The sequence below is a fragment of the Mesocricetus auratus genome, unplaced genomic scaffold (genome assembly GCF_017639785.1).
Source record: "Mesocricetus auratus isolate SY011 unplaced genomic scaffold, BCM_Maur_2.0 Super-Scaffold_100013, whole genome shotgun sequence".
Classification (NCBI taxonomy): domain Eukaryota; kingdom Metazoa; phylum Chordata; class Mammalia; order Rodentia; family Cricetidae; genus Mesocricetus; species Mesocricetus auratus.
The window spans coordinates 77,391,137-77,418,484 of NW_024429196.1; the positions used below are offsets into that span (position 1 = coordinate 77,391,137).

General features: G+C 48.1%; 1 protein-coding gene across 2 annotated transcripts in view; it reads right to left on the reverse strand.

The window, feature by feature from the left end:
• Spock1 (SPARC (osteonectin), cwcv and kazal like domains proteoglycan 1) overlaps positions 1-27,348 on the reverse strand; it is a 491,076-nt gene that overhangs the window by 64,702 nt on the left and 399,026 nt on the right. For both annotated transcript variants that reach the window (XM_005078400.4, XM_005078398.4), the window contains one exon: positions 19,501-19,615. In XM_005078400.4, the coding sequence (XP_005078457.1) occupies positions 19,501-19,615 (115 nt within the window). The remainder of the gene's footprint in view (positions 1-19,500; positions 19,616-27,348) is intronic.

The window sequence follows — 27,348 nt, forward strand, 5'->3', positions numbered from 1 at the left end:
GAACTCTCTGGTGTATTCAGGTGTTTCTGAAGAACCTAAACCCTTCTGAAATGAGAATCGTAAGTGAAGCAACCATCGGTGAAGGAATGACCACAGGAAACAGCCCAGCTTTCCTGGAGACCATGCACTAACCAGGAAAATAATGATGGAGAAATGACCAAACCCAGGGTGAGGAGGGGCCACTACAAACGACGCCCAGGGACCTCACCTGTCCATTCACAGAGGGGCAGACTGGCCTTGAGTGCCAAGTCACAGTCCCCTGAAAATACCCCATACCATGGCTTCTTTGCAAAGTAGACAATTATCCACTTCATTCTAGAAGTTTCAACCAAAGCCATAAGACATAAAAAAGAAGCAGACTGCCCAAAGAGTTAAAGAAAACGCTTACAGATCCAGACTCGGGGGTTATGATGATCTAGTTTCAAACTCAGCTCTGTCATTTGCTGGATGTGTGACTTGCACGGTTCAAACCCAGAAAGGCTCACTTTCTCCTTTCTCATCTTTAAAATAGAGATAATGGAACTTCCCCTACTGGGCACTTGGGGTGACTAAGTGGATAGATAAGGCACCCGGTGTCTAACAACGGTGACCATAAAGAAATGACAGCTATTTCTTAAAACTTCCATTGGACAGAAGGACAAAAATGGCCATCATTTTCAGATGGTAGAATTTTCTACATAAAATCCCAAATGATAAATCAAAATCCCCACCAGAATCATGATGGATGATAGACCATCTGAAAGAATCGCTTTTAACAAAATGAATCACATTATTTCCTTTACAAAAAGCAGTAACCCACATCAGCTCTACTCACAGACCTAGCAAGTACACGTAGCCAGCATGAGGGAAAGCCACAGACGTTCCCAAGGAGATGTGGGTAAGGACATATGCCACACTCCCAGATGGCACAGCGTGGCCCAGTGCTATCAGATCTTGTCAGATTGCTTTTGTAAACCCAATCTAAATCTCATTTTTCAAGTTTTCAGAAGTGATTTTGGATATCATCTAGGCAAATGAATAGGTAAGAATAAGCATGAAAAATTGGAAAGCTGGTAGACGAAAAGATAAATTGCTGAGTAAAAAATAATTCTTAACACTGCCTGTTCAAAGCAAACAGAAAATATCCAATGGATGCATTTCTCATATCATACCCTGGGAAGCATTAGATTGATATAGACATTTCCAAGTACAGGTTTCAGCCCCTGAGTGGGTCTCAGGCATCACTCTGTAACGTGAAGCGTAATGTGGGATGGAAAAGGACCTGGCTCTCCTCCCAGCAGAGAAGAGGGTCTCGGGATTGAAGGACTCACACTCTCACTGCAGCTTCCTGTTTGAACGGCAAAAACAAGGACCAGAGTGAAAATGCACGGAAAAGTGACACCTGGCCTCAGCATAGGGGGGGAGGGGGAGAGGGCCAGGTGTCAATCAAAGGCAGACACTCTGAAAGAGAACTGATGGAGATAACCCTCAGAAAACAACTGAAACCTGAGCATTTGGAAGACTGGAATATCAAGGGTTTGAAGCCAGTCTGGACTACGTATGGAGCCTTTACCTAAAAAAACAAAACAAAACAAATAAACATAACAAAGACACTGTAAAACGTCATGTTGGGGAAAAGTGAAGCATATATGAAGGATCCATACGTATCTTATTGTGAAATATTGATAATATTGGTGCCATACGTGTGAAATCCTAGGGCACGGGGGCAGTTTGGAGAGGAATTACAAACAGCAGGCATACAAGTGCGCACCCACATAAACACATATCAAAACTGTAGCGTAATAAAAAACAGAAAAGTCAAAACCAGGCAGAGTCACCACCTAAGGTGCCTTGTTCTGTTTCTCTTGGTGATGAGAACTCGTTTTTCCAGCTAGCTTCTTGCCAGACTAAACCCAGACTAAGTTGGCCTTTGGATGTAAGTAGAATTACATCCACATTCACAGCTGCACACAGAAAGGAGAGCAGTGTGGCTTCCTCTGCTCTCTGATGCCTCCTGTTGAGAGGACTGCAGGCAGAGCGGCCACCCCAGCAGACCCCGCGGGCTGCCATGGAGTGGACATTTTAGAGAAACAACAGGAAGGATCCTGGGTCCCCGACGATGGAGGCTGCCCCTGTAAGTCCCCAACTTCCCACCATTTGACTTGCACCTTGGTTAGACCGATTGTCAGCTTGACACAAACTGGAGTCCCAGGGGAAGAGAGACTGCCCCCAGCAGACTGACCTGAGAGTCTATCTGTGGGGTGTTTGTTGATTGCCCATTGATGTAGACAGGCTCAGCCCACTGTGGGCCGTAACAAACCTAGACACCCCGTGCTGTATCAAAAGGTAGCTGGGCTGTGAGGACAGAAAGCAGCATCCCTCCACGACCCCTGCTTCAATTTCTAGGCCAGGTTCCCGCCCTGAATTTCCTTAGTGATGGACTAGAAGGTTTTGGTCATGGTGATTACCACAGACATAGAAAGCAAACCAGGATAATTTGGTAACACACAAATAAAAGAAACTCCCATTTGGTTAGAGCTCTATTATTTAGGAGCTGGAATACAGGCGTGTCACACTGAACCAGATCTTAGCTAGTTAAGCTACTTTCTTCCTCATCTCACAAATGGAAAAAATGTCTGTAAAACCTGTGAAATCTGAGGTGGGTGAGTGTCTCTCAATAGGCGCGTGCGGCCTCTCTTCTCTGAAAGAAAGCCTGCCAGGGTGTAACAGCAGCCTTAGATTGAGTATACTCCCTTATACACAAGGCCTCCCTCTAGGAACAGATCTCACGCAAATAATTAAGAAGTCTGCACAACTAACGCTTGATGTTTGCAAAAGCAAAGTATATAATAGTGAATTAAAAGGAAGCTAAATGTTCAATAATACAGGACTAGTTAGAAAAATTACATTACACTTATATAATCAAGCTCCATGAAGACATTAAAAGCAAAGTTTTAAAAGAATAATTGATGGTTCTGGAGGGTTTTTACCATTAAGCTAATAGTGAGGGTTTTAAATAGTGTGTGATTACATTCAGTTTGGGAGACTGAGTCATTTTTTAAAAATGTGTTCGTTATCATGTGCAGTATTTCAATAGTGTTCTGTAACAAACATGATTAGTGCCTCCATTTCGTCCTAAACGCTCCCCACGCCTGCTGTCTCGTGCCACACGTGGTTACTCTGCACCCCTGCCTGCCCAGGGGAAAGGTCAGCAGGCCTGGTTGGTATGCACCATGCTGCTCCTCTGTCTACACAAAGGTGAGGAATGGTGGCTTGCACGGCACATACAGGTCACCAGCTCCCTCTCCAGGCCATCCTGAGAGGCCCATTCGCTGAGTTCTCTGTGCCCGAGACCAACCCGCAGAGTATCACACACTACTCTGGAATAAGGCACAGCGGCCATCTTTTTTTTTTTTTTTTTATGGATTTTCGAGACAGGGTTTCTCTGTATTGTTTTGGACCCTGTCCTGGAACTCGCTCGGTAGACCAGGCTGGTCTCAAACTCACAGAGATCCGCCTGCCTCTGCCTCCCCAGTGCTGGGATTAAAGGCATGCACCACCAACGCCTGGCCATAGTGGCCATCTTTGGGTTCCTCCTTCCCTAAATGCTAAGATGACTCTCTGGGAGCACATGGCCTCACTGGACATACGCAGTGCCGTCCAGTCATGCTGAATTACCCTGTGGCATAAACTAAGGGAGATAGAGGTTAACGGCACGGGTCCAGCTACCCCATGCTGGCATCAGGGACCCCTGTTTGTCTCCTAACTGTGTCTTCCTCCGTGTGTGGGATGCCTTCCTGGGGCTTGGCCCTATGCATACCTCACAAGTGAACGGGGCGCCACCAAGGCTAAAGCCTCCTCAGAAGGCTCTAGAACACTTACGTTTTCGTAGACTAGCTTCAACTGGCAGAACCTAGAAGGATAAAATCTAGTTTATTAGGTTATTGATGATGATGGTGACAGAAACCAGGGTTACATACACGACAGGTAGAGAGCAGATGGTGTCTGTGTACGTCATCAAGGCTGATTTTGGAATTCAAACATCTATAAGGCGGTGTACTGCCAAACGGCACATAAAATAGACCCAATCAGAGGCGCGTGTATGTGCCTGTATTACAAACAACAACAACAAAAATCATTGAATACCTTTCAGAATCAGATGTTTTCACGACAACCTCCCTGAATTCATTCCATTTTTATGCTGTTCTCTCAAGAGAAACCAAGCCGCTTTGTTTTACTAATGAGGGACAGAGTTCAGAGAGGTCAAGCAACTTGCTTCAACCCACACAGCCATCATCCTGGAGTCTACTTCATATCCACAACTGCCTGACTCCACAGCCTACGTCATTTCTAGACGGTAACACGGCACCTTACCAGGGCTAGCTGTGTGCATCTGAGGGGCAGATAGACGTGTGCATGCATTTTCCTGAAGCCTGAAGATGTGCAAAGACTCACAGGAAGTCAGGTGAAGAGTAACCTCCACCTCCGTGGAGATCAGAGATCGGGTCATGTGTTCACTCTGGTACCAGGAGAAAAGCAACTCAGACTTAGGGTGTCAGTGTCAGCACGAACCAAAGGGCCCAGGACAAACCAAACCACAGGCAGCGTCCAGGGAACGCAGAATAGACAGCTAAACACGGGAAGTACAAAGATGCTACCTTTCTTTTTCTTTTTCTTTTTTTTTATTACTTTAATTTTAAATAGCTTGCTTCACATGTCAATCCCAGTTCCCCCTCCCTCCCCTCCTCCCGAACCCCCCCACCATCCCCTGCAGCAACCTCCCACCCTATTGCCACTTCCTTCAGCATAGGGGATATCCAGAGTCTCATTTCACTCAGGGCAGGGTCCAGGCACTCCCCCTAAGAGTCCAGGCTGAGAGAGCATCCCTCTTTGTGTTGTGGACACACGAAGTCCGTTTGTAAGCCAGGTATAAACACTTATCCACTGCCCAGGACCCCATAGGTTGCCCAGACCTCCTCACTGACTCTCACACTCAGGGGGTCTGGATCAGTCCCATGCTGGCCTCCCAGCTGTCGGTCTGGGGGTCCAAGAGCTCCCCCTTGTTCAGATCAGCTGTTTCTGCTGGTTTCACCAGCCCATTCTTTGCCAATTTGCTCATTGCTCTCTTTAACCTGGATATCTAAGTTACCAAATACTGCTCACATTAAATGTATGCCAGACGCATGACAAGTTAACACTCACACGTGGTTGCCCCCATGTTGGAATACAAGGATAAGTTAGGCAGAGCCTACCAGCATCCATGAAAGAACCAGTGTCCATTGAACATGCAGTAGAAGGAGGATTGCCTACATCTTGCAGTCAGTTTCCGTGTCTCGGCAACTTGTAATGAAGGAAGACCAGAGAGGCCATAATGGAAGTAGGTCAAAATTCTAGCCGAGTCTGCAGAAAGCAATAAAAACCCCAAGGAGTCCAGGACTCATAAGCCCAAACTCCATAAAGAGATGCTGCTGCTCGGCTCCAGCTAGCTGTAACCTTGGACACAAGTGAGCGCTGTGCGCAGGACACATTACTGATTACCCACTGTAGAGAGCACTTGTGGTCCCTCTGAGGGGAGACAGGGTGCTGGGTCTGGGCACAGAATGAGCACATGATTAAGGCCAGATAGCTAGATGATGGATGGATGGAAGGATGGAAACATATTACACCTACCAGCAGAATCAACCACTGACCTCAATTTTGAGAATAAAAAAAAAAAAAAACAAGGAAGAAAGCAGTGTTTGGAATTTTGCCTTAAACTTTACATTTTAAATAGAGCTCAGAGATTTATAGAAGTAAGGGCTGTGAAGTCACAGATCACTATGGCTTTAGTTCACTGTATTTTCCTGAATAGGCAGGTTTCCAACTGGGCACAATATTAATCACATTTGAACACCACCATGTTACAACATAGAACCGTGCATAATTCTTGTGCTAGATAGGCCCAATTCAAGTGAGAAAAGACTCTTGCAATCATCAGATGCCCCCCCTTCCTTAGCCTACAAATGGGCCATGTTCTCACACCAGCCCAACAGAACCCTGATCACCATGTGCGGTCTCAACGAACACTCTGCTTCTGCTGCCAGGGCAAAACCCAAAGCAATAATACAAGTGTCCCCAGATGCCTCGATCCATCAGATTACAGGGAGGATGCAGACCTGTCCATGCCCACCATGGATGTAAGGGGGCACCTGGTTCCAACCAGAGGAGCCACCAAGACACACATATTGCAGTGAACCGTCAAACCAAGGTCAAGCTCAGAGCCATTTGCCCAAGGAATTCAGAGAGCATGTTCTTGAAGGATCAGAGTCAGTCTAGAGACCCACTGACCTACAGGAATCTCAACTGCAGGAGCTTAAAAGAGGATGTAGATATTGAGTAGGGTTTGCTGAGGGCTGTTCCAAGGGAGCTGGAAGAGAGAAGTAGGGGAGTATTTGATCTCATTCATCACATACATGTATGAAATTCTCAAGGAAGGAAAATTTTATTAAGTAAAAGAAATCAATGTGTACATAGGCTCGTATCATTTTCTTTTACTTAATGATGGTGTATGGGGAGAGTTGGGGCTGTGGGTCTAAGTGGAGAGGACAGACCAGCAGGTGGGAACCACAGACAGTACATGGAAGGCAAGGGGACCCATTGGAGTCACCGCTGACATGGAGGTTGAGTCCCCGGCCCATGGGAGTACAAATGTCAGATCCTTCCCGGAGGCTGGAGCCCTGATGCAAAATCTACCCAGAAAGCTGGGGTGGGATGCTGGCTCCTCTATGCTTCTGCCCCTGAGTGAGCTCTGAAAACTCCCTCAGTTAGCCTGGTCTAGAACCAACACATACCTGGATTTGAAGAGATACAGGGACAAAGCTCCAGTCCGGGGCAGCATCAGGAACCCCTTTAAAGTAATATTTTCATGGCCCCATACAGACGACATTAAACATAGCTTAAATCAATTCTAAGACACATTTGTTTCACTGTGCATGCTCTGGACATTGCTGGTATTCTAGTGAAACTCCCTGCAACACACATTTCTTTTCTGGTCTTTGACATTCACAAAGTCAGTACTCCCTGCCAGTGTGACCTCTGAGGCCAGGCTGCGCTCACACCCCATTCCAAGATGGACCCAGATGGCTTGGTTGCCAACCTCACTTTGCGTGCACACAGGATCTGGTGGCAAGGGACTGGAGGAGACTCAAGCAGACAGAGCACAGGTGGGCCACGGAGGCACTAACACTTGGAGCTCTCGGGAGTAGGGAGGAGAAGAGACAGGCTCCTGGCTGCCTACGCTGATGCCCCACAGGAGAGCTAGGTATCTCTTCATACAATGTCCCATCAGCAATGAAGAAAGGACTCTTCATCATGCTGAGATTGCTCTGGGGGAAGAAGGGTTTGCGCTTTCTACAGACCCCTATGGTCCTGGCTCCTTACTGCCTAGCCTCTTCCTCACACAGCCCCCTACCCCCGCCGCAACCTGATCTGAAGCCGTTTCTCCCCCTAGGTCTTGAAATCATGAGAAGGATAAGCAGGGCATCTCCCTTCTCTTCAAACAGAAGGCCACTGGGAGCTACCCATGGGGACTAGGAGAAGAACCACAGTATCTCGGTTAGGATGTGGCTCTTGGTGTTGATTTTGCTGGTAGCCCCAAAGCATATGGGTTATAGTTCACTATATACTTAGGAAAATTGTGGTTTGCCCCTTTCACAGCCAATCAAAATAGGTGGCATCCCTATCCCTTCACATCCCATCAAGGTGGCATCCCTACCCCTTCACATCCAATCAATCAAGGTGGCATCCCTACCCCTTCACATCCCATCAAGGTGGCATCCCTACCCCTTCACATCCAATCAAGGTGGCATCCCTACCCCTTCACATCCAATCAATCAAGGTGGCATCCCTATCCCTTCACATCCAATCAATCAAGGTGGCATCCCTATCCCTTCACATCCCATCAAGGTGGCATCCCTATCCCTTCACATCCCATCAAGGTGGCATCCCTACCCCTTCACATCCAATCAATCAAGGTGGCATCCCTATCCCTTCACATCCAATCAAGGTGGCATCCCTACCACCTCATGTCAAAATGCCACATTGGGTTTTGCCACAGAGAATCGCTATGACCATGGCCGTGTTTGCATTGTTGACAAGATGCAGGCAGAGAGCAGAGAATGGTGATGTCATACTGATGATGACCACACACAGGCAGGGGATGCTAATATACTGACGGCGATGGTAGCATACATGTGAAGGACAATGGCATCATACATGACCACACACAGGCAGGGGATGCTAATATACTGACGGCGATGGTAGCATACATGTGAAGGACAATGGCATCATACTGATGGTGATACTCAAGCAGAAGACGGTGATATAATACTGAAGAAAATGGACAGGTAACGGACGAAGACATCATTCTGATGATTGACATTCAGGCAGAAGATGCTGCTGTCACACTAACGATGATGGTGGTGCAGGATAAGGAGGCTGACACCATGCCGTGGCTGACGATTGAGGATCTGTTGCATTTGTGACATTTATAGGTAAAATGCAGTTCATTTGCTAAGAGTTGGGTCTGCATCGTTCCCTACCCTGTCAAAGACCCAGCTCCCTGTCCTACTCACGGAACCCAGGAAACGGGAAGTACTTTGCCAAGCAGCCCCTTGGCGATGTAGCTGCCACATGCTTTCCTATGACTCTAATTTCAATTTATTCCATATTGTGCAGTGCTGTCTTTTTCACAGCAGCAGATAGCCAAGCCAGGGAGGAACAGCTGACTTCAGGACAGATTACAAATGAATTTTTATCTTCAAGGAGCTAGGTCGGAAACTTGAGACTATCAGAAAAGCACAATGCAGCGGGGACAATGAGCTGGTGCCAGTGTTATGATAAACTTCAGAGACCTACGCACACATGCCCAAAGACAGGAGAGAAAATGAGTGAGGTAGTATGTCTCTCACCTTGGAAAAAGCCCATCAGTGAGGAATGTGACAGCAGAAAAGGGCCATATCCTCTCAGTACCAAAAACAGTGAAATGTGTTTCACAAGCATAGGAGTACATGTTGTTGACATGCATGTGCATGCATGTGAAAGGGCATGCATGTGTGAGGGCATGCATGTGAGAAGACATGCATGCGCATGCATGTGAAGGAGCATGCATGTGTGAGGGCAGGCATGTGAGAGGACATGCATGTGAGAGGACATGCATGTGTGAGGGCATGCATGTGCATGCATGTGAGAGGACATGCATGCGCATGCATGTGAAAGAGCATGCATGTGTGAGGGCATGCATGTGAGAGGACATACATATGAGAGGACATGCATGTGCATGCATGTGAGAGGGCATGCATGTTAGAGGACATGCATGTGCATGCATGTGAAAGGGCATGCATGTGTGAGTGCATGCATGTGAGAGGACATGCATGTGAGAGGGCATGCATGCTAATGGACAGGCATATGCATGGGTATGACATATGTGAATGAGCATGTGGGGGCAAGCATGTGAATGGGCATATATAGGAGTATGCATGTGTGTGGGCATGCATGTGTATTGGTGTGCCTAGGCATGGACATATTTGGAATGGGCATGCATGTGTGTGGTCATGCATATTGTAGTGTGTGTGCCTTTTTCACTTTCTGAAGGAAGCTTAGCATTCATGGACATTTGAAATGGGTTAAGAACATGGTCTAACGAGAGGGTAAGGGTGTAAGCTCCAGAAAATACTAAACCCTCTGCACTATTATTACCCATTCAAATCTGAAATTTTCTCATCAGCAATAGAAATAACATTACTCATTGGAAGAATTGAGCAGATAAACCTGGTTCGCATGTTGAGCACCCAATACAGGCTATCATGTGCTACAATAAAGCCTCTTTAAAGAACTATTTTATACATTGGAATTAATGGTACACAATCACACAAACATAGACATATGCATATACACATACACACATGCATACAGACACATACATACACACATATACAAACACAAAATAGACATATGCATACATACACACATGCATACACAGACACATACATACACATATATACAAACTCACAATAGACATATGAATAGACACACATATACACAAACACACACATATACATATGCATACACACACACACACACACACACACTCACACCAGATAACCTTAAAGCAGAAGGAGCAGGTTCATCCAACATTTGCCAGCTATGAAGACTCTAGTCAACATGTCTCCATGAACTTCCACTCTGGTTAGGCAAGACAATGAACAGGACAGGTAGTAAATGGAATCTACAGGAGGGCGACAAATGCTATGGAGAAAAATAGAGAAGGAACAGAGTGAACAGGAGAGAGTTTGCTAAGAAAGCGACATCTGTTAAAGGTGGGGAAAGACAGCTGTCCGAGACAGACAGGGCTGAGGGCACAGTCATGTGAAGAGCACCTCTGAGGCCCAAATGGAGGCTGTGAGCTTGCCGCTGAGCAAGCAGGGGAGTGGGAGTAGAAGCCAGGAACGTAAGTCCGCTCGTGGAGAGCTTTGCACATCACAAAGACGTCTTTAGCTTTTCAGTTAATCAGAATAAGCTGGGAAATCAGCGGTTGGCGTGCCCTGGATAGCAGTGGTATATAATCTCTCACATAACATAGGTCAGCCAGGCTACTATGCTTAGAGATGACATAGGGCCCAGGGGACCAGTTTAAAGTGATTAAAATAAAACCCTCTCTCAGAGTCACAGTAGTGGTGGTGGGGAGCAGTACGTTTGAAAATGTGTGTGGACGCTGTGCCGGTGTGATTTGCTGGTGGGTTTTATGTGACACGTAAGAAGAGAGGTGGGGTCTAATGCCACCAGTGGAAAAGCACAGCTAATGAATTAAGCTGGAACACCCTACAGGAGGAAGGGGTTTGACACGTCACGCTTGCTGGGCCTGTGGGAATCCGCATGCAGATGCTGAGTGGCCAGTCTGTTGTTCCGGGTAATAGTAAGGCAGGGTGGCTCTGATCCACTGGTAGGAACACAGAAAGAAACATACGTACACACAGAGATACATGGAAAGATCTGTGACTATATAAGAAACATCCATAATGCACAAAAGCCAGGATACGGAACACCACAATTTAACTAAAGTTTTAAAAATAAGAGTGTGGATAGAAGATGGTGGCGCACGCCTTTAATCCCAGCACTCGGGAGGCAGAGGCAGGCGCATCTCTAAGTTTGAAGCCAGCCTGGTATATAGCGGTAGGTCCAGGAGAGCCAGGACTACACATGGAAGCTCTATCTTGAAATAACAAAAACAAAACAACAAAAAATATAGTGTATATGTGTGTGTGCATGTGTGTGTGAGCACATGTATGTAAAACTGGAGGCAGTTTGGAAAGCAGGTTAGATATGAAAGTAATTAACACGTTCCTCATAGCACTTAGATTTCACATACGATTGTGCATTACTCCATAATTCTTTTTAAATGTCTGTATTCTTTTTTTTTTTTTTTAGCTACGTGTGTTTTTATGTCTGTGTGGAGTACATGCATTTGAGTGTGGGTTCCCATGGAGGCCAGAAGAGGGCACTGTGGCTGGATTTGGAGTTCCAGGCACTCCACATGGGTCCTGGGAACAGTAACCAGGCCCTTTTTTGGGGGGGGGAGAGCAGGAAGCACCCTGTAAGTGGAGACATCTCTCTAGCTTGCATGTGCGATGTGTAAAGAATGGAAGAGCAGTCTGAGCAAATCATCAAAGCCTTGATTTCTAGATCGTGCTTCCTGCCTGTCCTCTGAGTTCCAGGCATGCCTCAGTTTACCCTCTCTCTCTCCCCACTCTCATCTCTCTCTGATCAGTTAGTATCAGACAGGCATTAGGGGGACTCCCTTCCCAGAGCTGGTCCCACAAAACAGAAGCCGAGACCAAAGCCACATCCTGATTAGGGAATTTAAATTCTTCAGGCAGTTGCCAATTTAATTCTCAGGGTTTTTTTCTTTCTTTCTTTCTCTTTGTAAAAGCTTGACATTTAGAATAACTGGTCCCTAAAACCTAAATACTCCCTCATACATTTAATTTCTGACCATAGTGTGGAACAGAATAATAAGCAGTGTGAGCTGAATGGGTAGGGAAAGGTTGCTGTAAACTGATTTTAAATCACGGGCTTGCAAGCCTGGGGCCTTCACGCTGTTGCGCCACAGGCATTAAGGACAGCGTTCGCTCCAGGATGCTAAGACCATCCCCAAAGCTTATAGCACAGTGGCTCTCAACCTTCCTAATGCTGCGGCCCTAGACCACAGTCCCTCATGTTGTGGTGAGCCCCCACCATAAAATTATTTTTGTTATTTCATAACTGTAATTTGCTACTATTGTGAGTCATAGCATCAGTATGTGTGGTTTCCAGTGGTCTTAGGTGACGCCTGTGAAAACGTCTTTGGACCCCAAAGGGGTTGCTACCCACAGGCTGAGAACCAGTGTTCTAGGAGCCTAGGCTGCAGGATTCTCTCTCTGTAAGGAGTTTTCCATTGAGACATCACAGTTGGGGGGAGCCCTACTGTCGCTTTGCACTGTCCCCGATTAAACACTCCTCCCTAGATCCACTTGTGGTAAGGAATAGAACGAGACAACCGCCCGTCAGCCCTCTCCCCTCCCCCCTCCTCCTCCCCTCCCCCCACAACCTATCACCGTTTGAGGAGGGAAAATCGCTACAGACGATTTTTCTGCTGTAGGACACGGCTCAGATGGAGGGAAGTTGTTATTTCCCCCTTAGCAAGCCCTGCTGCTGAGAGCTGCAGGTCTCCTGCCTCAGAGCCCAGCATGCCCTGGTCTTTCTCCCTTCTCCAGTGTGTCAGGCCTGCAGTGAGTTCCTTCCAGCCCTCCCCTGCATTTCTCAGGGTGTCTCACCTCATATCCCTCCTCCAAAACCAAAGTTGAGCCCAAAGAATGGGGTAGCGTTGCTCTTAAGAGAGTGGCCCTGTCTTCTCCACCTCTGCCACCAGAGAGGGTAGAGGAGAGCACTACTGCAAAGGGCCATTCGAACCCTGCTGGTTGTAGGAGCACAGTGACACTGTCTGCCTTGTGGGTGACTCTGTGAGAGCACAGTGACACTGTCTGCCTTGTGGGTGACTCTGTGAGAGCACAGTGACACTGTCTGCCTTGGGGTTGACACTGAGAGAGCACAGTGACACTGTCTGCCTTGGGGTTGTCACTGTAAGATCATAGTGACACTGTCTGCCTTGTGGGCGACTCTGTGAGAGCACAGTGACACTGTCTGCCTTGGGGTTGACTCTGTGAGATTACAGTGACACTGTCTGCCTTGGGGTTGTCACCGTAAGATCATAGTGACACTGTCTGCCTTGTGGGCGACTCTGTGAGAGCACAGTGATACTGTCTGCCTTGTGGATTAACACTGTGAGATTCAGCCAATGATTTCAGACTGGAGGGAAACTCCTGCCACTCAGAGAGAGCTTTGCTTCATCCAGCCTGAGGAGAGCTGACTGGAACCCAAGGCTGTAGACAGAGACCCTGAGTCCAGTGACCTACTTGAAGACAAGTCTTTCTGTGGGAGGGGGTCTCCAGGTTTCCCTCTGGTGTATGGGAACTCAATAAATATCACTGGGAGCTAGGGAGATGGCTCACTGGGTAAATCTTGCTGTGCGAAATTTGAGGACTTGAGTTCAGATCCCTAATATCCACATAAAAGCTAGGTGCTGCAGGTGTCCATCCGTAACCCCAACACTGGGGAGGCAAGTGGATCCTAACGGCTGGCTGGCCAGCCAATATGGTCAACTCAGGGAGCTTCAGAGTTAGTGAGACAACCTGTCTCAAAAAAAGAAAAAGATGGAGGAGCAATTGAGGAAGTTACCTGATGTTGACCTCTGACCTTCACATGCATGTGCATTTGAGAGCATGCTCCCATGTGCTCTCACACATGAGCATTCACAGTCACAGGCACAGATCACTGTTCGTCAGTGTTCTACGGATATAATCTAGTATAGATGTGGAGGTATGGACAGGGCATCATGCACGTGGCCTCTTCTTCACAAAACACGGATGCTGCAGATACAGGGATGACAGCCGTACCCGAGCCCCTTCCTGACCCGGAACCCCACAGTTATACAGAGTCCCTCCCCCAACCCAGGGAAGTACCAAGCCTCTCCGGATGTATGATGCCCATGCAAGGCTGCCAAACTCAGAGAGGGAGGGTCTGGCTCTACTGGAGAGTGACGGTGAGGCAGGCTGGGAGGACTCAGGGTTAGGACGGCAGGGAGACCCACTGGCTAACCCAAAGAGGTACCTCAGAGCCTTGTTTTAAGAGGCCTCTACTTTCTTTCTAGACTTTTCTCCGCTGTAAAGAATCGTGCAACCCATGCCACGATATGGGATGCTCTCTCAGCCTGGACACATGGGGGAGGGCCTAAGCCCTGCCCTGGATGAAATGACAGTCACTGGAGATCCGCCATGGAGGGCCTCATCCTCCCTGGGGATTGGAGTGGAGATTGGGTGGGGGACTGGGGGACCTGATGGGGAGGGTGGGAGAGGAGGGGAGGGAGAGGGAGCCGGGATTGACATGTGAAGCAAGCTTGTTCCTAACTTAAATAAATAAATAAAAGAATCGTGTAACTGACACTACACCTTCTCTGAGGACTGAAGAAAGGGCAGCTGCAAAACTCTGAAGCTAAGAAGTGACAGGCAGTCTCAGAAGTGGCCTCCTGTCTGTCCTGGTTGTTGGTCTTGGTGACTCCCAAACACTAAACTTGGGCTTAAAAGGTTTTCAGAACCTCCTCCCACTTTATATCTTTCTGCTTGAGGTCCAACTCTAGGCCTGCACACACCGGGCAGCTCTGCTGCTGTGCTACACACCCTGCCTCGCAACTCTCCCTGCTCGACATTTTCCTGTCCTTCGGCGCTGTCGCCGTTCTGTTGAACAGTCATTAGTTTATGATTCTGAGGCTGGTCTGGCTTTATGAGATCAGAGAAGTAACCATGGTCATAAGGTGACTGGGAAATGTAATAAGAAGTATCCAGAGCTATTAGAGGATGTTTTTTATCCCCACCAGCTCTTCAGGGGTCACAGCAAAGAGAAGATGCCAGATCAGTAAAAACAGTAAAGACTCAACCACTTGGTTCTGGCTTTAAAAAAAAAACAAAGGCTGAAGGAGACACAAGAAACTTCCACTTTACAAGTTAGACACATCTTATCTCGAAAACACCAAGACCCAGGAGAAAATGGGGATCTTAAACTAAGAGGGGATGAACACACAGGTCCTCCTGCTCCCCAACACCTGCAACCAATACTGATCAATAGTGAGGCCCCAAGCAATGGGACACCGGGAAGGAAAAGAACAGAACAGTTACCTGCGCACCCAAGATGGATGCTGTACAACCCATGCTACCCACCCTGTAGCCTTCACCCCATGTTCCCCACCCCACACCTCAGACCCAGATCTTGTCCCTGATTGGGAAGAGGCAATCCTGAAAACCAAGATAGTGGGAGAGCCCCTACCCAGACGAAGATTCATTGCCAATACGAAAGCCAGTTTGAGACAAAAATCTTACAAATGATCTCTGAACACAGAAAAGACTGTGAGAAGATCCACAGAGAGACTTGAGGCTCCAGTCTTTGCCGTGGCCTTCTTGATGCCAGAACACCACTGAAGGGCTGCCCTGTCTTATCTGTACCCTTGAATAGGGCAATGGAACTAGTAAAAACGGATGCATCTGGCAAAGGAGAGAGGATTCCATATGACATTTATCAGTATGAGGCACAGGGGTCATGGGCACAACCCCAGAGAGCTCTTGGTCCTGGTAGGAATGAACATTGGTCACCAACTAACTGAAGATGGTGAGGATTCCACATAGCTGGTTAATGCTAAAGAATGGTAAGCTATGTCAGAAACAGTCTCCAACAGCACTGAAGCCCACAAGCCCCCTCCCCAACCTTACTTCCTACAGTTTGGAGACAAGGCTGAGTTAACAGAATAAACCTGCCGGTGATCCCAGTGTGTTCTTTATTAGAAGGCATGGAGGCTCAAAATGGAAATAGTGTTGAAATAGACCATCAGCAATGTCACTTAATAGCATCGCCATATCTGGGACACTCCAGTTATTTGTGATACCTCAAAATGTGATTTCTGCAAGGATCAAGAGTCCTGCAGCCCCAGGCCAGACCCACAAAGTGTTTAAGAGGCAAAGACTTCCTGTAGATACCATGCCCACTGCAGACCAAGACCATGCCTACTGCTGACCACGCCCACTGCTGACCACGCCCACTGTCAGCCACGCCTACTGTCTATTGCTTCCTCCTCTGAGCCTCTCTTCACCGCAGCTTGGTTCTCACCTGGGAACTGCCCTTCCCTGCACTTCTGACCTCTCCCTGATAATCAGCCTTCCTCTTCATTCCAGCTGCCACAACCTCATCCCAGCTCCTGTCTCCTGTCCTAAATCACTCTGAGAGCTTCATGGAAAGAACTATTATCACTCCAAGGGAAAGGGCAGCCTCCCCTTGATCAAATTTGTCCAGGTCAAGCATCATTAATGTAAATGTAATGTGATGACCCTAAGGAATTGTCAAAGCTCTCGTCACCATCCATGTTGCTATCTGTCCAGGAAACACCAGTTAAATCCACAAAGGGGCTATGCTTTCCTCCATCAGGACAACATTGGGTGTGGCAATGAATCACACACTACACAGTCTTCAGTCTTGCTATTGGCAGGCGCTTGCTGCTTCACCTCATGCTTAACTGGAAATTCCTACATTAACTCCCAGCTTAGAAGTGGGATTGTTAGCACAGAAGGCCAGTCTCAGAATCCCAGAGAAAGGTCTTGCCCCAAGGGTAACCTACTGACAGTTCAAGGAACATGTGGGGCCACCAAGGTGACATTTCTTAGACAACTTCCAGATGGCTGAATAAACATTTTTCCAGGAATCAGTTCAGCCCAGGGGCGAAGTTCTGAGGGAAAACTGGCACTCCATATGAAAGGCATTGATATGGCTTGGAATGTGGTGAATATTATTTTGTAATGGTCTCTTGTCTTCTATGCTAAGATGCACTTCCTGCCTTTCTGAACTATCTCCTCAGCATTAACAAGCTGCCTTGAGATCTTTGTAAACAGCAATCTCATCCTCATCAATCCCTCAGAAGAATGCAGGCATGGCATGTTTTATGTTTAATGGTAGTGCACTTACTTGTATAGGCTCATGAGGAATTTGTTTTACTCTTTACTAGTGAATATCTGCCTAAATTGATGGATGGGGGATGTCCATATATATATATATATATATATATATATATATATATATATATATATGTTTCTCTTACTGGTTGACGATTAAAATGCTGTTTGGTCAATAGAGGCAGGAAGATAGGCGGGACTAGGAGAAATCTGTGAAAGGCACACAGAGAGAGACCACAGGAAGATGCCACATAGCCACCAAAAAAAAAAAGAGTAACAGGTCTGGGCATTCTCCAGTAAGCCAAGACCAGGTGGAAATATATAGATTTATAGAAATGGATTAATAATTAAGACATAGCTAGCCAAAAGGAAGCCCCAGTCATCGGCCAAAAGTTTAATAATTAATGTAAGTCTTTGTGTGCTAATTTGGGGCAAATCAGCTGCAGGACTTTGTGGGATAAGAAACTCCAACTACAGTTGATGGTGTGGTCAAAGCCGTACCTGGGTCATGCTTAAGAAGCCCTCCTGTCTTCGGAGGTGAAGATCACTATGACACCATAGGCTTTCCTCATTGGAGAAGTAAAGCGGTCCCCCAGAAAATGGGGCTGTGTTACTTCACTATGAGGAGCACCAAAGCCTTACCACATCTGGTGCCCTTTCTGTCACCTCATCTATGGATACAACAGGCAGAACAACAGAGGACTTCTGCTCCCTTAGAACAGAGGAGCAAAGAAAAGGAAAAAAATCAAAAATAAACCTTTTGAATGCAGAACACCATGGAATCCAGAATAGCTAGGGCTACCACAACTTCCTAATAAGACTATGTAAAGGATTCCAAGGTAGAGAGACAGGTGGGACATAGTTTGTTGGGGGCGGGGGGCTTCTCCAGATCTTAAACTATCACTACCAGCCACAAAAACCCAGAGCAGACAGTGTCCATCACATGACCAGTATATAACATCTAGTGAGTGACATTCCATCAATAAGGGCAAATTAAGGGGACACTGTTCCCACTGTGTACCGTGCCTGACTTCAGGCACCAGTCATGGATGCTTTTAGCTGATGTAACCTGACTGGAATCGTAGGATCTGACCCACATCAAAGGAAGAAATGAAGTCACACAACCCTAGAGATAATCCTCCACATTGAGCATCCTCTAAGCCATTAGAGGAACACCCTAATGGTCCCAGTGTGGGCCTCGCTCACAAAGCCACCCAGGCTACTACCCAGTGCACACTTCTGCTCTCTCACACACTCTCGCTTCCTAAATTAGCTTTTCATGCTGGGCTTTTGTGCGCAGCCTCTAAGTTCTTTTATTGATGAGGTCGAGGACTTGAGCTAAAAAGGGTCTGACTTCCCCAGCTGACATCTTCAAGGCCTGCAACTTCAACAGGATGGCCTTGGGTTTTCTCACCCAAACCAATGAGTTATCATACAGCATATCTGAGTTTTCTTACTGCAATTATGTAAATAAATTGGCCTCAAACGCCATGAGATTGGCTAGTGGGAAATTGTTAGTAATTTTTGCTGGTTACTTATAATCACAATGTTTCACGATCTATTTTGCTCTTCTGACTAAACTTCCCAGAGAGCCTATAAAGTTTCTGAAGTGGAGTTTCACAGACTAGGACTTGACGTCTTTACCAACTTCCCTTAGCAGAGACCACGTGGCGAGTAAAAGTTGTATTATCTCTCATCTTGTTCATTTCCTTTGGCACAGGAAGCACCTAGCTTTCGAAGGCATATGCTCACACATACACATGTACATTGGCAGGCATGCACATACACTGCTTTCTGTGAACCAGTCAGACACAGCTAAGAACCACCGGTGCCACTAAAGGAAAATTCAAGCCTGGATTTCAGAAGGGGGCAATGGCCAGTGGGCCATATTATTTCTCCATTAGAAAACATCCAAAGAAACCCCAGTGCCCCAGCCCCCTCAACCCTGGACCAGAAACAGTGGTCCCAGGGAGCTGCTCTCTTTCGTCTGTCCCTTGACTTTATGCCGGGCTCCAGCAGAACGTATTGATAAAGCAAGTCTTAGGGGAAATCTCTCCTCCGCCATGCCATCGCCGCCGTTTCTGTGATGTTTGGTTTTGAGAGGTTCAAAGGATTCTAGAGTTTGCAGCTGGAGAAAGATTAAACCCAAGGGCAGGCCTGTGGTCTTAGATGCTGAGAACCTGCCCCGCCCACGGCAGAGTTAAACTACCATCTAAAAGACACCAGCAATACACCCTGGTCTAACAGATTTGTTTTAAAAAGCCTCTCTTGTTCTTCTTTTTCTCTTTGACAGTAGAAGCTTACTTTCCAAGTCAGCTCTGTCACAAGCTTGACTGCTGGCCAAGGAGACAGGCTTAACCATGCAAGCCTGCCCTGACCCCGTGACCCCGTGACCACTCACCACTCTTTTCTGCCTTGGGCTTTGGTGGCTCGGGCTCAGGCAGACACGGACAGGGCCCATCGCAGAGGGAGCTGAGGCTTTTGCCTGTGGAACAAGCATGGAATTCCAGTTTGCACTGCAAGAGAGAGACAGGGCAGACCATCAGAACACAGATAGCACAGATTCCTGCTTGGCTTCCTGGGAAGCGACCGGCATCCTGGCTTCAAGGAGACAATGATGGGGATGGGAGAGGCCTATCCTGTCTGGCTTTCAGAACTCTAACTTGGGATTGGTCTTCAAAATGTTCCAGACAATTCCCGAAACACAGAGGAAGCACTGGAAAGCTAATTTTAATTAACGGTAGCCTCAACTGTCATCATTTATAAAAGACGATCATTATCTGAAATTTAATGCGTGTGGAGTTCTATATGACCCATGAAGCCCTCCCACTTCAGCCCGGAAGGCTTCCCAGCAAATCCTCCCACACGGAGGAAAATGCTTGCGAACATTCTCGGTAACCAGCTCTCTCATTACTGTGACAGACGCTGGTCACAAACAACTTAAGAGGAGGGAGATTTGTTTTTCTCATGGATTCATCCCATCACCGTGGGAGGCTATGATGGTGGACAGAAAGCAGAGAGACAAAGAGGGGAGCCCAGGACAGGACAGAAGACACAGGCTGCAGGGACATTTCCCTCCTGGCTCTCTTTATCCAACTAGCTTCCATTTCTTAAAGCGTCCGAAAACAGCATCCTCCGTGGGAGACCAAACTTTCCACACCCCAGCCTATGAGGGACAGAGGACAGCCACCTTCATCCCAGGTCTGGATGGTGCACATCTGAAGCACCCCGCCCCTTCCTCTGGAGCAATGCGCAATGAAAGCTGGTGCTCCCCTGTCTGGGATTGAAGCCTATACTCATCTGTGGGCTGGAGCCCTCCTATAACTAGCATGGACACATAGGAAATGTTTACCTAATTCTAGGATTCAGCGTTAGAGGTTACTAAGCCACAACCTCCTGTCATCTTTTATCGGTACTGGCTTTTGGATTCCTTTCTCCTAACTCTTTACATATAAGTCTCAACAGACTCAAAACATAAGTGAAAGAGAGAAAACGAATTTACAGGTGTCCTAGACCACAGTGGGTGCCACGTTATTACTTCTATATCATGAATAAAGAAATTGAAGCTCTCCTAGGTTAAACAACTCATGAAAGACCTCAGCACTCAGCCAAACGCTTGTCTGGCTTCAGAGCTGAGCCCTGAAGGGTCCTGCGATAGTTTGGGTCACGTGGCTTGGGGTTCAGAGTACTGAAACCGTACCCAGTGCGGTTGATTCTGCACCTTTGCCTTTGGCCCAGATGCGTTATCTGACTTGCCTCCCCCTCTGCCTGTCAATTTCTCAGGATCAAGGCTTGCATATAATCAGTCTCCCGCAAATGCCCAGGGCCTGGCAACCTGGTGGAGGTTCAAAGAAAGGAGAGATAGAGGGAACTTTTGCGCCCACTCAGCATGCCTCTCTTATCAGGGGCCGTGGGGAACCATTTACAAGAAAGGAAGAGCAGATACAGCCCCTGCCTTGGAAAACATAAACCACCATCCCGTAAGAAGCCACCAGAATTTGCAGAGCAACTGGCTGGAGTACAGGTGGGCCTAGCTGTGAGAATGAGATGTCCAGTCCCCAGACTAACTATAAACCCAGGCGAGCGGTGCTTTACAGCCAGCTCTAAAGGCTCTAAAACCACTGGGTGTAACTCCAGCTGTCACCCACCCAAGGGGCAATGGCGGAGCAGTCGTACAGAGAGCGGGCTCCATCTCCATGCAAAGCTCCCTTCTATATATACATCACCCTGAATTGCCTAGCATGTGACTAGTGCGGTCACAGGACAGGGGCGTTTTGTGAAAAGAAGCCAGGCCCAGGCATCAGACATCGCTCGCCCTGACCTTGGAGTAAATGAAAGCCTATTCATGTAAAGCCATGTGGACAGGACTGCGTGGTAAGGCCGACTTTTGAGCATACTCAGCCAGAGCAAAAAGACATCTGGGTATGGGGTGTGCCAAAGGCCACCTGTGTCAATGGTCTCTTCTAACAGCACGGCGCCCTGGCTTCATTTCTGAGGCTGTGATAAACACCGACAGGAGGTAACCTGTGGGGAGAGTTACTGGGTATCAGGTTGCAGTCCATCCCGGCAGGAGCTGAAGCAGAGACCAGGAGGAACACTGCTCATGGCTTTGCACCCCATGGCTTGCCCAGGAGTGGTATGCCACTCAAGGTAGACTGGACACTCCCACACCAAACAGTAATCAGGAAATTACTGGACAAACTTGCGGTTCCTCACTTGAGGCTCTCTCCTCCCTGGAGACTCTAGCTGTGTCAGGTTGACAAAATCTAAGCTGCATCCTTCGCATGTGTGCTGTGGGATCGGCGACCACTGTGGCCAGCTGGCTCCCTCTCCCTCCATGTCCATCCTCTTCCTCCTCTGGGCTGGCTCTCTGTAGTGACCCCCAAGTTTCAGATCCGAGGATTGCAAACTAGTTTTTAAACAGACTCTCCAAGTCTTACTTAGGCAAGAACAGTCTTTTAAGTGTAAATTTATTTTTAAAATGCTTAAATCTCTCCTGAAGTTCCCCATAAGACCTTTCCATACTAGTTTTGTAACTTACTGCTTACGTCTGTTATAGATTTAAACATTTTCCCTCACCGGACCCCACCCTCCTTGAGGGGGAATCTACGCCTTGCTCATGCCCGTAGCTCTTTGTCCGGTGACCCACACCTGCCTTCCCTGCCCATGGTCTCAGCACCACGACCGTGAGCCTCCGACAGACTCTGACACTCGGCGGCGGCAGTGCCAGAGCATGCTTCGGCAGACGCTGGCTCCGGCAGACGCTCCCCAAGCCGCCACTCATCACTTCATCTCTGCTTCTCATCAAGCTTTGCAAACGCCACATGCCACAGAGAGCTGTTTCTCCTGCCAGAGGCTCGGGGCAGAGGAGCAGAACAGAAGCCAGCCAGGGGCTGTTGTTAGCTACTGTGTGTGTGTGGGAGACCCGGCTGGCTTCCTTCCAGACCACAAAGCACAGCAAGGAAAGCCCCGCCTCCTGTCTTATCTCTGACTTGATGTGACCCACAGTGAGCCTGGCACACAGTAGGTATCCAAGAAATCGAACAATAGGCAAATTGCAGGAAGAGGGTAGCAACGTGCACTCCGTAAACTAAAACCTCCATTCTGTCCTGGAGCGTCCTGGTCTGCCTGCAAACTGTAAAGCCTCCATTCCATCCTGGAGTGTCCCGGTCTGCCAGCACGAGGAGGTTAGCACGCTGGTACCCCATCTCAGCTGTTTATCCCACCCCACACTCCGGTGTCTCTGTCTGTCCTGAAGCTCCACACTCAGCAGGTGTCTCTCAGCCTCATGCTTGCCCCAGCCTGCTGGCAGTCAGCCCAGTCCACCTGCGTCCCAGCAGCCAGACACCTGTGTCCTGTGTGGCCCTGCTTGACCAGGAACCCTAGCCAAGACCTCTTGCAAGCAAGCCTGCTTGGCTGGGACACAGCATTCCCTTCCATGTTCCCTGGCAACCACCTGCAGAGACCGCCCGCCCGCCTCTCCACATTCCAGACAGAAGCCAACGAGAAAGCAGTACTCGCTCCACCAGTCAAATTCAAGGTCCAAGGGTACTTTATCTTCCAGGACAATACTTGGCATGTGAGTGAAGCTCAAAAGGCTGCTATTCTAGAGGACCTGGGTTCGATTCCCAGCACCCACATGGTAGTTCACAACCTTCTGTGACTCTGGTTCCAGGGAATTAGATGCCTTCTTTTGGCTTCTATGGGCACAAAGTAGTCTTGTAGCACATGCACATACGTGTAGGCAAAACAGTTAATTCATGTATGCAAAATACTTACACACATAAAATAAAAATAAATTTAAGAAGTTTTAAATGGCTATAATCCCACCATTTTTTTTTAAATCTTTGAATTTGGAAATTCAAAACAGGCCATACATACATACATACATGCATGCATGCATACATACATACATACATACATACATACATACATACATACATAGTAAAAACTCATAACAGGTGTGTGACAAATGCCATTAAGCTATGGTGACTTCTCTAGGGGACAGGGCAGGGCAGGGCACATGAAGCATAGCAAAAATGGGTGATGTTTGCTTCCCATTGTAACTCAGCTTTCTTTGTTAACCTTGCCCCTGGGTGTAACAACTTCTATAAGTAATGCACATATTAAGCATCATACACTTTGTAGTGAAATGAGAACAAAATGTACAGGCTTCTCTGGAGGTGGTAACCAACCCAGAGCCATGCTGCCCCACTGCAAGACCCTGTGGGGAGCCCCTGTGGGGAGCCCCTGTGGGGAGCCCCTGTGGGGAGCCCCTGTCACCCCCCCCCACACACACACACCCTGGCTGGAAGTTCTGAATTGGAGTTCTGAACCACACCGGGGCAGAGACGTTCCGAGGGCCTGATGCTGGAGACCAGGGCATTTCATCAATGTTCCTTTCTGGAGGCTCTTCTAATCTATCTCCCAGGAAGTAAGCAAGCCTCCCAGAAACAGTGCCATCCTTCCCCTGCACCTGAGGAAATAGCGAGGCTGAAAGGAGATTTCCATGCCACCTTACACAGAGGGGCCCGGTGGGTCTCAGAGAGAAAGACTTCCTGCTGAGGAAGCTCTACAAAGGCAGTGAGGCCTCAGCACCAGGCAGGTATTCACCCCGCCCCCCCCCCCAGGCAGACTGCGTGGAGCTGGCTGGACAGTGCAATCGCATGTGCTGGTTAGGAGTAATCATGAGGCAGGTATGCCGTGCCCTTAGTTCAGGCCTGCTAAGAAAATGGCAGCCAAGGGGAGAGAGGTTGCAGCAAGCCTTTCTACCGTCCCACCCCAGAAACAGGTGCATAGCCCCGAGATGCCGGCTTCCTCCAATTGAACAGACGCAGCCTTGATTTATCCAGCTCCCAACTTAGCTGTAATCACAAGACATACGCAGCAGCAGGACGTTTCTCTTTGGGAAAGGGGCAGCAGAGAGGGGGAGCCCAAGAGAGTGAAGGAGTCTGCAGGGGAGGTGGGGGAAGGGAGACAGGGAGTCCTAAGCATCTTCCCAGCATCACAGGGTACCAGCACCTCCCTCCTCACTTTAGGACGAAATGATAGGGGCTGAGAACCTTTTCTATAGCATGTGCAAAGCAGGAGCTAAAAACTGATGTAACCATGGGTGCAGAATTCTGTGCTGGTCGAACAGCCTCTGTACCCACCCTGTGGGGAGGGAGGAGCCAGGCAGTCAGAACATGGTGAGCCAAAAACCAAACATGACCCAGACCTGCATGACCTTCCTGGGGGCTAGTAAGGGTATGGTGTAACTCGTCACTTTAGAAAAAGGAATTGGTTTTGAGTATAAAACAGAGGAAATGGGTGTAAAGCAAATCCTCTGGGCTGAAGAGCTCTGGACTCCTTACAGCTCACCAGAGCCAAAGCTGGAGGTGTGCCTGGAGTCCTCCATGAGAGGCTCTGGAAGACAGCCACCGGGGTAACGGTTGAGTGGGTACTGTCTACAGGAGAACCATTCCTCTGGCCCCGCCCACCCCAGAAGGGGACATAGCAGAGAAGGCCCTCTGTAGCTGTCTGCAGAGAGCCCCTAGTCACCCTCTGGAAGCCATACACCTCCCACTAGGGCCCGACTCCACACCACATGCAAGCTGTGTCCAAATGAGTCTCAAACAGTGGGGGCTTCACAGAAGCAGACTGGAGTAGGCCTGAAGCCAGTGTTTCTGGTATCCTTATAAGGAAGGGACACAGGGACACAGAAGTATCCCAGGAGGGATGAAGTGAGGGGACATAGGAGAAGGCTATCTCTAAACCGAGGATCCCCTCAGACCCCCGGAGGCACCACGGACCAAGAGAAGAACAGCCCCTCTGCTTCAGAATGAGCCAGCCACTGTTGGCTGCTTGATCTCAAACATCCTGCCTCCAGGGCTACAGGAGGAGATGCTCTCATTCACCGCACGCGGTTTCTAGTTCTTCGCTGTGGCAGTCAAGCTAACTGATACGCCACGCATCTACTGCTTTAGGAAGACACAGACTCCCAGGACAAGGAGATGCTGTAGTCTGGGATTAAATACATAAATCTCTGTGCCGAGATGGCACAGGTCTCTTGGAAAGAAACAAGACAACAACACAAAACAAGACACAGAACAGCACTCAGGGTGTAAGGAAGTCAGCCATGTTGTGTCACTTTTGACACATGCCCGGTGGTGGTGGTGGTGGTGGTGGTGGTGGTGGTGGTGGTGGTGGGTGTCCATACGAAAATTTTGAGTTTTATATTGATTTCATAATGAAGTGGCTATATAAATAGTTAGCTCTAACTCTACACAGGAAATGAGGTGAGAAACTAGGAAGTCGGGGAAGGTCATGTGAGCATGGGCTAGCCTCCATATTCACACAAATACATATAAATACAACTCTCTGGAGCCGCTAGACCAGGACCTGCTGGGACATGAGTGCCCTTGCAACCATCTAAGGAACAGAGAAAGGAAGCGCTGTGTGGCCGTGTGGAGGCGCTCGAACCATTGACCTACTGAAGAATAAGCGTGCTAGCAGGCTTCCAATTCTCCTCGCTTCCATTTTGCATAACCCGCACCAATACGTCAGCGTGAGTGAGTGTTTCCTGCAAATAGCCAGTAAATCTTCCTCTCCTATGATTTGTAAAGCAAAGCTAATAACTTCTCTCTGGGCCATTGCTCACGTAGGTCTCCACACTCTTGGCTGGGCCACGCATGCTTGGGGTATTATTCTTTAACATTTTTATTTAAATTGCTTTCTCCACTGTATTTCACCAACCTATCATCTGTTTTTAAACCAGACTGTTGACGGTTCACAGTTGACAATTTTGTTCACAGTTGATGAATTCTGATTTGTTTCCATTCGCCGCCCAAAATCATGTCACAGTCAGTAGAGGGAGGGAAATAATCCCCAGGCTTTGCTGGCTTTAATAATTGGGCGTGAAGTGGGCGAGTGGGTGACTGCTGCCTGCTGGACTCAGATGGTCCCTTCAGCCCTCCTCTTCGGCTGTTCCACTTCTGCTCCTCAGGTGGAGACTGATCCCTCTACCCCAGGGCCTTTGCACCTACCCTTTTCTATAGGCCTCTCCCCACTCACTCTGTTTCTGTACTCAGTTCCCTCCCGATCATCCACACGATATTCCAGACATCTCCCCCCCAACACACACACACACACACACACACACACACACACACACACACACTATTCTCTGCTTCCCCCTCCCCTGCCACACAAACACCATGGGGACCGTCCGTCCTTTGTCTTGCTGGCTTAGAGCCCAGAACAGATGTGTCATTAGCATTTGTCTTTGACGGCAAGAAGAGGAAGGCACACCTTCGTACATGTTTGGGAAGGTTCTGGATGGATCTTAAGGTCCTTCCCCCTTGTTTTTTTCTACCTGACTTCTTCCACAGAGCCACCAGCCATTCAAGCCCTGGGCACCGACAAGAGGCTTGCCATCTTCCCATCAGCTGGCATCAATCAAACTGATGGTTGAGCAGTGTATGTGACCTAAGGACATGCCGTATCTGTGTATTTACTCACGCCTTCTGCCCTCCTGTATCTCACCTAAGATTTAAGAGTTGCGAAAGGAGGCAGAACTTGAAACCAAGCTACTAAGAAAGAGCCCTTCTTCACAAGACAATGTCTGCCAATTTAAAAGGGAGTTACAACTGGAAAGTCACTTTTTTTTTTGCAATGTGAAAAGTCTGTGGGGGGGAAAGTAAATGGGGAGTAGGACATACAGGAGGTGGTTAGTCTCTGAGTGTGCCCCGCAGAGTGCTCAGTCACAACA